The sequence below is a fragment of the Leopardus geoffroyi genome, chromosome C2, assembly GCF_018350155.1.
Source record: "Leopardus geoffroyi isolate Oge1 chromosome C2, O.geoffroyi_Oge1_pat1.0, whole genome shotgun sequence".
Lineage (NCBI taxonomy): Eukaryota > Metazoa > Chordata > Mammalia > Carnivora > Felidae > Leopardus > Leopardus geoffroyi.
This window is the reverse complement of record NC_059333.1, coordinates 82,336,699-82,351,636: the sequence shown is the minus strand read 5'-3', so window position 1 is coordinate 82,351,636 and position 14,938 is coordinate 82,336,699. Positions and strand designations below refer to the sequence as shown.

The 14,938-nt window shown below is 38.1% G+C and overlaps 1 protein-coding gene across 1 annotated transcript in view; it reads right to left on the bottom strand.

Moving 5' to 3' along the window:
• Positions 1-14,938, bottom strand: part of EHHADH (enoyl-CoA hydratase and 3-hydroxyacyl CoA dehydrogenase) — a 47,674-nt gene that overhangs the window by 14,747 nt on the left and 17,989 nt on the right. Inside the window, exon 5 of the mRNA XM_045502710.1 lies at positions 6,700-6,804. Coding sequence (XP_045358666.1) covers positions 6,700-6,804 — 105 coding nt within the window. The remainder of the gene's footprint in view (positions 1-6,699; positions 6,805-14,938) is intronic.

Genomic DNA, 14,938 nt, shown 5'->3' with positions numbered 1-14,938 from the left:
ATGTTAATAACAGGATTCAGGAAAGGAGGGGAAGACAGTGGATAGCATATGGTCCCTGTTTGCCCTGCTATTGTTGGAAGGACATGAACTCTACCCAACAGGTTTCCAATTATTTGCTCAATTATGCAATGTATTAGCCTGATCCTCAACTTATAGGAAGGCAAGCTTAGCAGAGAAGGATGGAGACCTTTCCAGGGCCTACAGTTGATTTAATTCCCGATGGCCCAAAAGGAAGACAGGAACGGTCAGTGGGGACAGGAGGGAGAAGGGCCAAGTATGTGGAGGACAAGTGGAGGAGGAAAGGGGGCTGAGCTGTCAGTGTTATAGCACAAACGGGCAGCTGGGGCAGTCTGTGCCAGGGACAGGTACGATATTTTCAGAGTGTGTTTCTTATACACTTGGTAGTTTTAAAGTCTTGGTAATTTTAAATTCACTTAGCTGTACCTACATAGTCTGAGCGCTGGATCTCTGTCCTTGTGACCCTACCAGTGTTTCCGTCTCATTAGGACTAACTCCAACACCATAGTACTCATCAGAGTTATCCAAGAAATTTAAGAAGTTCAGATGCCCATGCCCCACTGCAGGCTCAGTTAAGAATATTTAAGGGTGGGGGGTGCCTGGGTGGCTCAGTCAGTTAAGCATCCGACTTCAGCTCAGGTCACGATCTCACAGTTCATGAGTTCGAGCCCCACATCAGGCTCTGTGCCGACAGCTCAGAACTTGGAGCCTGCTTCGGATTCTGTGTCTCCCTCTCTCTCTGTCCCTCCCCTGCTCACATTCTATCTCTCTCTCAAAAAATAAATAAACATTAAAAATTTTTTGAAAAAAAAAAAGAATATTTAAGGGTGGGGCCTACACATGAATATTTTTAAAAATTCAACACTTGATTTTGAGGTGTAGCCTCTGGAAAGTCCAGGAGTAGAGCATTAGGTCAGCCACTGCGTATCCAAGATGGCTGCAGCTCCTGGCAAACTTTGCCCCAGGCCAGAAACTGAAAAGGAAAGAAAGAAAAAAGAGGGAGAGAGAAGAAAAAAGAAAAGCCTGCTTAGTGGTGTGCAGTAATTACTGCAGTAATTATTGCTGATCAGCATAATGCTGTTATCCTGGGGATACTCAGAATCTCTCAGGCTGCAGATGGGCATTCTGGGAACTACCATGGCACTCGTCCAGACCAGTCTAGGGCCAAGCTGAGCACATCCACTGGAGAGTTTTGGATCAGAGTGCAAATATGGATGCTTTTTCCCTGCTCAATTTCCTCTCTCTTTCCTGCTGTAACTATAAAGGAAGCTATTATCTTACAAATTTTTTCTATTAGAACAAAATATCTTCAGAATTTCCCCTTTGGGTCTACAGGTGTGGTGTTTTCAGTGTGTGTTTCTGTACACCTGGTTGTTTGAAAATCCTGGTCGTTTTAAACTCACTCAGCTGTGCCTACATAGTAAGAGAGGCAAGTATGGGCAGGACAGCACCAGCATTTGCTGCCCAGGAAAATGGGAGGGGAGGAACTAATTAGTGATTCAAATATGCTTATAATTATTTCCTTGACCCATTCACATTTTTTCCCTTAATTCTTTGAGGTATTCTAAGGCAGAAGAATATTCAAGTTGTGATTTAAAAAAAAAAAAAAAAAAAAAAAAAAAGCAAATCACCCTCCTAAAGGAAAAATAAAGAAGTGATTATTTTCCCTCTTTTCTTTCCGGGAAACTGACAGAAAGATATTCTCCGCCTAGTTTAAAGAGAGACACAACATGCAATTTACGGAAATGGTTACCTAAGACATAAAAGACTGACTCCTCCAATTCTGACAAACAGTAAGCTGTGTTTGTCACAGAAGCTCTGCAAAGGACAGACAGAACCACTGCACTTTTCCAGTCTTACAGGAGGTCACCCTCAGAACTTAGGTATCACAGAAAAAGGAAGCTCCATTTAGACATGTGCTTCAGCCGTCTATGTGAGGCAGGGTCACTCTGCTCTTGTGAGACATGTGTATATAAATGTTCACAGAGAGCAAAAAAAATTACAAAAAGCAGAAGATAAAATGGAGAAAAGGCGATGAAACCAGGTAAGATTTGTTTAAAGTCACAAAATTGAAATGAATAAACAGACCAAAGTCTTTAGGCAGAATTAGAATCGCTAAAAATGGCTAACACGGTGCAGTAACAGTAACAGAACCAGGATTCATTACAGGGACAAAAACAGCATTAGGTTCCTGGGTTGAGGCCCCCAGCTGGATGTCCCCTGTGCTCATCTTTGAATAACAGCACACACTTTCAGCTTCACACCAGAAGCATGCACATGGGAACAGGGAATTCTTAGTCTGGAAATAAGCAGGCTGTTGGCCAAATGCAAGTGCAAATAAATAGCATTTTACAGGACCCTCTCTTCCCCAGTTTAGCAAAGCAATCTGGTTTGGCCAAGTAATTTGGAATTGCTCTGCTAAATCCATTGCACTGCACTGCAGTAGTCTGAGAAGCTTCATATAACAAGAGCATTAAGATGCCTGAAGCTAATTAACTTTCACAGTCAACTCTCCAGGATGCATGTTAAGTTTGCAGAGAAATTTGCAGCTACTTCCCAAATCATATTTTTAGATATATGCTAACCTCCTATATTCCCCTCCCACCCATAACTTGTTCCAAACTGCTGATTGTAACGTTGACCATTGGAAATTGAAACTAAAGAAATTCCTTAATGGTTTCCATGTTATTATTTTTAAATCAACCTTTCACCAGGGGAAGTGGGGGTGGGGTGAGGGTGGGAGCGTGGGGTGTGAGTTGCCAGGATGGAGTGGGAATAAGCTGTATTAGTGAAATAGTTTTACAAATGGGAAAGGAGAACTCAATCATTTCACATGTATTTTAAAAATTGAGGTATAAATCACATACCATAAAAGTCACCATTTTAAAGTTTACACTTCAGTGGTTTTTCTCATACTCACAAATACCTATTATAAAATATAAATATATGTTTATAAAAGATTTTTGTGGAGCTTCTCTTTCAAGTCAATCCACCATTTTTGTTCTGGCAAATAACAACATACTAATAGCTATATTTAAAAGCAAACAAAGACCCAAAAGAAGAAAAAGAAGAGGAGGAGGAGGAGGAGGAGGAGGGGAAAGCCTGGAACAAAAAGAAAGGAAAAACACAAGACCTCAAATGAAAGTGAAAGGCAAAATAAATAAGCCTCTCTAAGCTATGCATTTTGTAAGATAATGAATGGCAAATGTACATACAATTCTTTCAAGTAGTCCTTTGTTAATTTGCACTATTTCTCTACCTTGTATCTCTGGCATTTACCTATTACAGCAGCAGCAAGGAATCATAGGCTTCCAAACAGTGGAACTCATTCTAAAAACAGCAACAAATAGTAAAATTCCCAGAGTTTTCCATGGGATTCTAAGCCTTAATCCCCAAAAGACACACAGTGGAGCTGCCCAGGTTGTAGCAAGAACCAAAAACTGGAGCTCAACCATTGGAGCCTGGGAGGTCTCAGAACAGGATCTGAAACCAGCTAATTTTATTGAATCTTTTCCTTTTATCGATAAAGCCCAAAAAGCTAATTTACTAAGATCGATAGAAGATTGAGACTATATCATCCAGGTCTCCTGACTTCCTGTCCTGAGCTCATTTCTCTACAGAGAAATGCACCTCTTCCTGCATCTTCTCCACACTGGCCAGGCATCCATTTTTCCTCTGGGTAAATTTAATGACTCAGGTATTAGGAAAAGATAAGCCTTTAAAAAAAAAAAATCAGAAGTCTTCGTTACCTACTACCCAGCAATAAAAATTCATTACCTATCACAACCAGTGATAAAAATTTCTTGGTTTATTTCCTCATGCAAATATGCACATGAAGACATAAACACACACATTTGTGCAATTTCCTACCTAGCTGTTTTCTACTTAGCATTACATGTAAGCATTTTCCCAAGTTCTTCAAATTCCTTAAAAAATGGAAGTTTTAATGGCTGATTAGTTTGCTTCATTGAGATCTATCATCTTTTATGTAACTAATCCCCTAAAATTAAATTAGGTTTTTGAGTTGTTTCCAGTATTTTACGATGATAAACTTCAGTGGGTATCACTGTACACAAATCTTCGTATACTTCTGTGATTATTTCTTTATGATAACTTCCTAAGAATAGAAATACTAAGTCAAAAGATGTGAGCAAGTCTCAGTACCTAACTGCCAAATTGCCTTTAGGTGAGATGTATTACAAGCAGTATAATAAGAGCTTGTCTAAGCTCAATCTCACCATATTATTTTTCTTTTCCAATTTGCTTGGCAAAAATTAGCATCTTCCAGTTCACTAGTGAATTTTTCATTACCCATCAAGTTTAAAAAGCATTTAAGAACCAAATATATACTTACTATACAACTCAGTAGCGTTATTCTTAGGTATTTACCCAAGAGAAAGGTAAATATGTCTACAAAGACTTGTGTAGGTCCAAAGTGAAAACAACCTAAATGTCCATCAACTAATAAATGGGATAAGCAATGTGCGGGACATCCATACTATGGAATGAATGCTACAAGGTAATTTAAAAAAATGAAATATTATTACATGAAACAACCTGGATGAATACCAAAGACATTATGTTACATGAAAGGAGTCAGACATGACAGACTACATGCTATATTGTGATTCCAACTTTATATGAAATTCTTAAAAACAAAAACTATAGTAACAGAAAGTAGGTCATTGATTATCTGCGGTCAGGGGGCAGGGAAGAGAATCTACTGAAAAGAGGCATAAAAATACTTTTTTTTTTTTTAGGGTAATAGAATTATATACTGATTGTGATAGTAGTTACACAGCTACAAACAATTACAAAAATTCTTCAAACTCTATACTTGAAATGGGTAGGTTTTAATGTGTGTAAAGTATACCTCAATGAAGCTGGAAAAAATAAACACAGAAGCAAAGATTACTTATGAAATTTTTTGAGAGAAATTAAATTATTGTAATTTTTGCATATTTCCTTTACTTTTGGGGCTATATTCATACTCTATGTAGCTATAATTATAGAATATATGTAAATTTATATTTTGGACATTTTTATCCACAATGTTACATATTTCGGTATAGTTTTCATAATTATAATTTAAAATAGTTATACATAATTTCCCAAAGCCCCAAACCATTTCCCTACTGTTAACAGGTGAATTGCTAAATTTTAAAACAGATGATTCCTAAAAAAAGAAGGAATAAAGAAAAATAAAATAAAATAAAGCACGGTTCCTTCTCAATATTTGGACGCCACCAAGTGGAAAAACTGTGCAATGTTACTGAGATTGAAAAGGCCATTTTATAAATTTTATAAACAGTAATTTAATGCTTAGTTTTCTAATTTAAAATTTATTTTAAAAGTTAAATAAATTACAAAAATTAAAACAGACCATTTTACAGTTTACTGTAAAAAGACCATGATCCTCATCTATCTCTTTTAGTTACTTAACTCTCAAATCTCAATCTAGGGAATTCAGTTAAGGACAAGAACTTCCTGTGGAAACCTAGTTCTTTACAACCTAAAGCCACAGGTGTAACTGTTAGACATGGGTCTACCATAAGCCTCAAGCCAAAAAATCACGAATGGATTTCCAAATGCAAATAGCCTTTGTTGTCAGCCGGGTGACTTCTAACGAAACTATAAGCTCTGCCAGGAGGCACAATGAAATCAGTGATGAAAAGTTGGTGAAGACTGTTTGGAAGGCAGAGAAAGACACCAGGAAACTCATTCCCTTTTGGGCAAAGACTTGCTGATTCTCTTTATGAGTCACCAGGATTTTCTCTCCACGGTCCTGGACTCTCCAGTTCAAGCTTTTCCTATTGCATTGAAACAGCAACTGGCTAGAGCCACAAAAAGAAAGATTATTTCAGGGAAGTGTTTGGTTCCTGCTGGGGTCAACAAAAGAATGACTTTTTCAAAGGAATGCTTTTGAGTGACACTGAGCCATTGCCTACCACCAAGCAGAAAGATGAACATGCTGCTCTATCTGTGACCCAACACTGCTCCCAATTATTTTTTCTGGCACTCTTTAACCCTCTCCATCTTGCTGCTGCTCTCCATAAATTGAAAAGGAATAGTGCCACTCCAGAGAACTTTTAAAGGGATGCCATGAACCCACAAAATGAGAAAGCAGTGACAGAAAGAAAATACAAGCTCACTGAGACAAAACTACGGTTTTATTGCGGTAAATTAGAGAGGCTTGTTTCTAGTTGCTGAAATGTTTGCTTGTTTTCATTTTAATTATTTCTTACAGAAAATTCATTATTTCAAAACAAAATCAAAAGGTACTAAACGGTAAACAATGAAAAGTCTTCTTCCAATGGCTTCCCTGGCTGACCAGCCCCATTCCCAGAGGCAACCATGAACCATTTCTTGTGAATCTTTACATAAATATCTTATATGTAGAAGAACAGTTACATATATACATTCTCTCCATATAGACATTCAGTCCCATCCCCCTTTCCTTTTTGCACAAATGGTGAACCACTGTTCACAGTGACGCTTTTCACTTAAGAGTAGGTTAAATCATAGCATTCACACCAAATCAATACGTAGTTTGTCATTCATTTTAAAGTTGTATCATATTCTATTGCATGGATGTACCATAAGATATTTAAGGAATTCCTTATTAAAACGAAAGTTTAGCTTGCTCCCAAACTTGCGCTATTTTCATTATTATCTCCTTACCAGAAATTCTCTGGGCGAATTTGATTGCTTCTTCAACCGGGTCTGAGTTCACCATTTCATCTAGAATGCCCAGCTTGAGTGCTTTGTCTGCCAAAATGTGTCTTCCTAGAACAAAACAGAATAAAACAAACCCAGAGAACTGTGTGAGATTAAAGCAAAAGCATTACTTTCTCTGGTAAGGAAGGTTATCTTTCCTGGATACAAACATCTATTCCTAAGTGAAATAAGTAAGCAGCATGGTAGAAAGTAGTAGACAGGTCACTGCAGAGGTAACCAGAAAACTTAGTTCAAGCTTCAGCTCTACCTTCTTTGTGTGATGATGAAGAATTGTAGAGAGACCACACCTTCCTCCTAGGTAAATGGGAAAAATTATGCTTACCTTGGTAATTCTGAGTATCAACTGAGAATAATACATTTTCTTCATATTCTGTAAATCTCTATAGAAGCACTTTGTTAACTATAAGTCTCTATATAAGTGATGATTGGTTTTTTGCTAATAATAATAGAGGTAGTAACAGCAGAGCAGTAGCACTATCTATCTTACACCAACATACATACCAACACTGACTGCAAAAAACAAAAAACACAAAAAAACACAAATAAACACAGTCCTAAAACAGAAATATAGCTGGGAAACGGGGAAATTAATGATTAAGTTGACATTATGTAAGTTATAATCAAAATTACACAGGACAAATGGGTGGACTTCTGTCATTTTTTGCCGACCCAGCATCTCAACCCCACCCTAAGTTTGTGGAATTGCTATTGTGTGAGCTTTGGACCCTGCCTTTTATTGCAGAAGCTAAAAGGGAAGCAGAAGTGATCAGACAATTGTTCCTTCAGGTCCACGCAGTTAGGGTGTGGCCCATGACCCCAAGTTTGGCGAAAGGAGTGCTCCATAGAGGGTTTTTAGCCTGGGGTAATGACACTAAGCGGCAACTAGCGACATCTAGCGTCTGGTGGTGGCACTGGCAGCCTCCAAGTATAGAATGGCAGCTTCAGGGTGTTAAGAAATTTGATGAGGGGCGCCTAGGTGGCTCAGTCAGTTGAACGTCTGACTTCAGCTCAGGTCATGATCCCCCAGTTCGTGGGTTTGAGCCCCATGTTGGGCTTTGTGCTGACAACTCAGAGCCTGGAGCCTGCTTCAGATTCTGTCTCCCTCTCTCTCTGCCCCTCCCCCACTCATGCTCTGTCTCTGTCTCTGAAAAAGAAATAAACATTAAAAAAAAAATTAAAAAAAAAAAGTTTGATGAGCATCACTCCTGAGTTCTTCACCAGGTATAAATATGTAAATTAATCTGAATATTTTGAAGTAGAGGGTTAAGGGATAGAAGCATCCCTTATCACAGGGTCAAGAAGAAAGGAAACAATAACACCTGGCTTGCTTGCTTTCTTGCCAGTAACATCTTGCCTTGTGAAAGTGATCATCAGATCAGTCTTGGTGGCGATAATTCCACAGTCCTTGCTGCTCTTACAGTGTTAGTGGATGCCATCTTTGAGACAAACCCTCCATTCCTGATTCTTAGTAGCGCTTCAGAGAGTTAGAAATGGGTTTTCTTGATTAGAGAGACAGTTCAATGATTTTTGGCAGGAGTCACTCTGCAACAACATTATTTGGTTAGTTTTCTGGAAGTGCCTTTGAAAACAGGCTCCCAGATTTCCTCCTGGGGTGAGGCAGGCGGTGAAGAGTGGATGAGTGGCTGCGGGGGTCACATCTCCTGTGTAGAAGATCACTTGGGTGAGGGGTGAGTGCCCAGCCTGCAGCCTGCAGACAAAATGGAAAATGGAAACCTGAGTACTAAAAGGGTCTTTGGGGAAACTGAGTAGGAAATGTGAGCTACCCAAAAGATGCACTGAAAATTCCTTCAGCTGTGATGGTCTCTTCTGGCCTGGATTTCACAAAAGTGCAGGTGTATCACTGCTGTTCTTAGTCAGTGAGATTCTAGGTAGTTTTATTGTCTCAAGGGCCTAAAGACGCAGCTCTGTATATACAACCCAAATCTTCAGGCTCAGATTAAACTTGCTTTTTCTCTTTCTACTTCAGTGTAGACAACAACCACTGTCCAATGGACTTTAATAAGACCCCTGACTAGAGCTACTATAAGGAGACCCAGGGTAACCAAAGTTCAGACTTCTCTTCTTCAAAGTGGGTAATCTCAATTTTTTCCAATGTTTTTCATGGCTTCTTTTCCAACCTTTAGAACATTTTTGCCTACATAGAATCCTTTCCAGATGTCATTTTAAAGTCCCCCTAAAATTGTACAGACAACGTAAAAAGATAGGTGTATGATTCTGTTAGTTTTCTTCTAACTCACTGTGACCTTTTCTATGCAAATCAAAATCCATCATATTCTTAGTTTTTACTTCTTCTCTTCATCAAGTTAAAAATAGTGATATTTCTATAAGCAGCCGTGCTTTGGAAAAGGCAATCCTAGTTCACTTCATTTCTTTTTGTCAAAGCAGCCAGATTTCTTCCTGATTTCCCCCAAGATACACTTGCCTTCCAGACTTAATGATAAAAACAGAGACACAAAATTCCTCAATATTCCCCCACATGCTTCAATTTTTGTAAACCTTAGGCTTTACAGACTCATTTCACACTATTATAATTTCCCCTATATTTTCTTCTGCTTTGCTTCCTTTCTATTTCATCTTTTGCAGAATGAACTGTCTTCTGTGCTTTGAATTTCTGTAGTTTGTTGGATGATAAGTATCATCTTAGGAATTTTACATTTAGATACTTAACATACTGTACATTCTTAAAAGTGTACTTATCATAACATTGTAAATTAAAACAATTTCTACTTTAACTTATTAAAGACAAGAAGTTTAGTATATTTAGTTTTTCTAACTACCCTTTCATAAGTTTTTCTAACTATCCCCCCCCATGATTTGAAAGAAAAAATAAGCCTTTTTTACACACATAGACTCGTATTATTTTCTAATTTGGACCACATATACACAGTTTTGTATTGTGGTTTCTGTGTCTAAGAAAAGAGATCTCAATTAGCAATTCTCAAAATTTTTAATCTTAGGATCCCTTTGCACTCTTAAAAATAATGGAGGACTCCAGGGGCACCTGAGTGGCTCAGTTGGTTGAGTGTCCAACTTCGGCTCAGGTCATGATCTCACGGCTTGTGAGTTTGAGCACCATGTCAGGCTCTGTGCTGATAGCTCAGACCCTGGAGCCTGCTTCGGATTCTGTGTCTCCCCTCTCTCTGCCCCTCCCCCGCTCATGCTCTGTGTCTCTCTCTCTCTCTCTCTCTCTCTCTCTCTCTCTCAAGAATAAATAAACATTAAAAAAAAACACCTATAAATAAATAAATAAAAAATAATGGAGGACTCTTAAAAGCTTTTATGTGGATTATTTCTTTTTTTTTTAATTTTTAAAAATGTTTATTTAAACATAAAGTCACCCAGGTGCCCCTATGTAGATTATTTCTATCGGTATTTACTGTATTAGAAAGGAAAACTGGGGTGCCTGGGCGGCTCTGTTGGTTAAGCGTCCAACTTCGGCTCAGGTCATGATCTCACGATTTGTGAGTTCGAGCCCCGTGACGGGCTCTGTGCTGACAGCTTGGAGCCTGGAGCCTGGATTCGGATTTTGTATCTCCCTCTCTGCCCCTCCCCTATTCATGCTCTGTCTTTCACTCTCTCAAAAATAAACACTAAAAAAATTTTTTTTAAGTTAAAGCTGAGAACTTTAAAATGTTTATTGTATTACTTTAAAATAACAACGATAAATGTTAACATTGATGTTAACATGAATAAATTTTTATGCAAAAAACTATTTCAAAATTTTAAAAGCTTAGAGAGTGTCATTAGTTTACATTTTTACAAATTTCTTTCAAATCTGGCTTAATAGAAGACAGATGGATTCTCATTATCTGCTTCTTTATTCTATCTGTTCTGACATCATGTGGCATACAACAACCTCTGGAAAATTCTAGTATACATGTGTAAGAGAATGAGTGGAAAGGCAAATAATGTCCTATTGTTATGAAAGTAGCTCTGACTTTATGAACCGCCCCAAAGGATCTTAGGCATACCCAGGAGTCCCTGGACCACACTATAAGAACTTCTGATTTAGATTATCATTTTAAAGACTGTATAGAATCCTAGAATAGAATCCACAGTCTTTAAAATGATGATAATATATGACAAATGTATGACACATTCATGTACTAGGGTCGTGTATTATCTAATCTGATATATGTTATTGCTGCGTTGGAGCGTGGGTACCAGGATCATATATGAATGTTCCATACATTTAGCATTTATTTGTGGCTGAGTGATTTTAGTTATTTGGAAAGTAATCTTTTGCTTTGTTTTATCCTTTGGAAGCTTGCAGGATCCATTTCCTGGAAGTTCAAAATCTTTACCAAAATACATCAGGGAATTGATATCTCCGCATCAGTTTTTCCAGGAAAATGGTGAGCCTGCTGAAACATGATCTCTGATTCCATTTCATATCTGAAGAGTTTCTTCTATTTTTTCTTTTGGTTACTGCTTCTCACATCTTTGCTTCATGCTTTGAGAGCTCTTATTTTTCATAGCAGAGACTCTGATTATATACCTTCCATATCTGCCGCCTTCCTTTACATTTTATGTATCTTTTTGTTAAATTCTTCTGACTTCACAAAATTCCATAAATGTGCCTCTGTTTATCCTCCATGTTGCTGACTGAGTTGTCTGTTTGATCATATCTTCTTTTTATTGCTTCTAAAAGAAGTTATTTGGGCAAATGTTTTACTTCCAGATAGTGTGTTCTTATTTAACAAATAATAGATGTTCTTTTCTAATTTAGAATATTTTCTAAAACTGTCATTTTCTTTGATCTGTTTCATATGAATGTTTCACTCTTTTTTTTTTTCAATATATGAAATTTATTGTCAAATTGGTTTCCATACAACACCCAGGGCTTGTTTCACTCTTTTAAAGTCACAGAATATCTTTATAGGTTTTGGGTTTAGTGTTAAGTTTATTTTTGTTTGTTTTAGTCACAGAATGATACTTGCTGATATATATTATCACTGCCTGGGAGCCCCGGCTACTAAAATTCACCCTCAACCTCTTGCTCAAATATAGAGAAAACTCACCTGGACTTAACCCACCTGAAAGGCAGGTAGGATAAAGATGTCACTCACAACTTCTCCCCCACTACTCTAGATGGTAAGAGGCATCCCCTCAGCGTCTAGAGCCTGAATGTATCCTTGTCCTGGGAATGACCATAAAGAAATTCATGGGCTAGAGCAAAGCTCTGTGAGAACAGAGCAGGGATTTTGTGTGCTGTTCAGTGAACAAGGAGGACAAGCCATAAAAAATGAAGCAGAAGCAAGAGCAGGGAACTGTAGTTCTTGTCACTTGATCGGACAGAGAACATCAGGGAATGAATTGCAAGGTGCTCTAGCAAATCTTTTGTGGTTACTGCTAAAGGTTCAGCTGTTTCCGGGTAGCATTTCCAGGCAACTGTGGAAAAGCAACGGTGGCTGCTATAATTGCTCCACTTTCCAGAATTACCTCTCTAATGGTTTTCAGATCAGAAAAGGTTAGCTACTTACTTATTAATTTCATTTAAATCTGTTTACTTATTAACTTCCTATGGGGACAGTGCCTACAAAGCCAGTGTTTTTACAACATTAACATCAGTAGGGGATCTTCAACTTTCAATAACAATTTTTTTAGCATAGTCGGTTAGGGGAAAAAAAAACAACCTTCCAAACCGAACAGCAACAGTCGTAATAGCATCATTATTAATAGCTACTGTATTAGTTTCTTATGCAAATTCCCACAAACAGAGCAGCTTAAAACAACATACATTTATTATCTTAGTTTAGGATATCAGAAGTCTAAAATAGGTCGGCAAAATTGTGTTCCCTCTGGAGGCTCTAAGGGAGAATCTGTTGCATCGTCTTTGCCCGCCTCTAGAGGCTGCCTGCGTTGCTTAGCTTGTGGCCACTTCCTCCATCTTCAGAGCCAGCTGGTAGCATCTTGTCTCCTCTCTAACTTCCTGCCCTCCTCTTCTAAGTACCCTTGTGATGAACTGGACCAACCTGGAAAATCCAAAGTAATCTACCATCTTAAGATCCTTAATTTAATCACACCTGCAAAGTCACTTTTGAATGTGAGGCATCATATTCACAAGTCCTGGGGATTAGGACACAGACAACTTTGGTGGGGTGGGAGGCATTATTCTGCCTACCACAGTTACCATTTATAAAATGTCTTCTATGTGTCAGGTACTGTACCAGAAGCATGTTATGTCATTTCATTATTCCTCAAGGCAACCATGTAGTTGTTTTCTGTTGAGAAAATGGAGTCTGAGAGGAGATCAGAAGACCTCTCTCCTAAACTCCAGGCCAGTCTGTCCAACTGTCTACTTGGCATCTCCACTTGGATGTCTAACAGACCTCTCAAACGTAACATGCCCCCAGCTAAGCGCTTGGGATTCCTCCCTACATCCTACTCTGCCAGTAGCAATCTCTGTCTCAAAAATGGCACCATCTTTCCAGCTGCGCAGGTCATTAGAATCATCCTTCGCTCTGCTCTTCCTTGCACATTTCACTTTTTTGATAAATCACAAAATCCTGCTGGCTCTACCCTCATAATATATGCCGAATTTGACCATGATTCACCATTTACGTTGTTACCGCTCAGGTCCCAGCTCTCATCATCTGTCCCTTGGATGACTGTAGCAGGCTTCTAATCAGCCTTCCTGTGTCTGCCTTACCTCTAATTAATGTATTTTCAACAGCCAGGGTGATCCTTTAAAAAACAAATGAGAGCATGTGACTCTGCTCAGAACACTCCGATGGCTTTCTACCTCATTGAGAAGAAAAGCCAAAGGTCTTTGTATACTCTTCAAAGCCTTACGCGATGTGACTTCATCCCCTACCTCTCTTTCCCTTCCTCACTTCACTCTAGCTGTATCCACCTTCTCGCTTTTCTTTGAAACTTCCAAGTATCCTGCTGCCTCAGGGCTTTGCATTTGCTATTTATCCATGTGGAATGCATTTCTCCAGATATTGGCATAACAAGCCTCCTCATCTCTTTCAGGTCTTTACTCAGATGTCATTTAGTAGGAAAGCCTTTTTAATCCCTCCATCCCTAACATTTTATATTAAAATATTACCTACACCTCCATCTCTAACATTTTATATTCCCACTTTGTTTTGTTTTCTCCTTAGCACTTATCTCCTTCTAACTTACTATGTCTATACATAGTAATATGTAACTTACATATATATCTAACTTACTATGTATGTATATACATATTATATACATATATATATATATATATATATATACACACATATATATACATAATAGATAGGCATATGTGTGAGTATAAAGTTGAAGTAACTAGCCTCCAAAGTGGCTCCAGTGAGTTTCACCTCTTGGTGTTCAAGCCCCCTCCCATGTTGAATAGGGAAGACCTGTATAAATAATTTCATATATATATATATATATATATATATATATACACATATACATATATAATACATAATCAGAAAAGATGGTGTATAACTCCAAAGCTAGGTCCTAAAAGATATCGCAGCTATTGCCTTGCTGTCTCTTGGATCTCTCAGTCCAGAGGTAGTCAGCTTCCATATTGTGAAGACACTCAGGCAGCTTTAGAGAGAGGTCTATGTGGAGAAGAAATGCCAACAGTCAGCACCAACTAGCCATCCATGTGAGGAAGCTATCTTGGAAGTAGATCCTTCAGCCCCACTCAAGTTTTCAGACAACTACAGCTCTAATCAATGTCTTGATTACAACTTCATGAGAAACCCTGAGCTTAGAGTCCAACTAAGCTGGTCCCAAATTCCCGACCCACAGAAATATAAGAGAGTAGAAACACTGTCAATCAAAACATGACTCTTTCTTCCAACCTTACTTCAACTGGAAATCTCTTTATAAGCCTTACAGGATTTGGTAAATCCAGGATCTCTAAATGTTTTCTATTGTTGCATTGTTCACTTTCCCTATGGAAAGAGAACTTTCATTTGTAGCTAATATCTTAATACTTGGGAAATGAAAAATTCAGTCATTTCCACACTATAACTTCAAACCTTTCCATGACAATTCTGGTTTTAATTCTCATGTACATTATAATTTCTAAATTGAGTCTGCATATAATACACCCTATGTGAATACAAGTGCTTATGCATGGACACGTGAGCTATAATAAAATCTTACTTATAATTAGTGCTCTGTAAACACTTTCATTTAGAAGGCA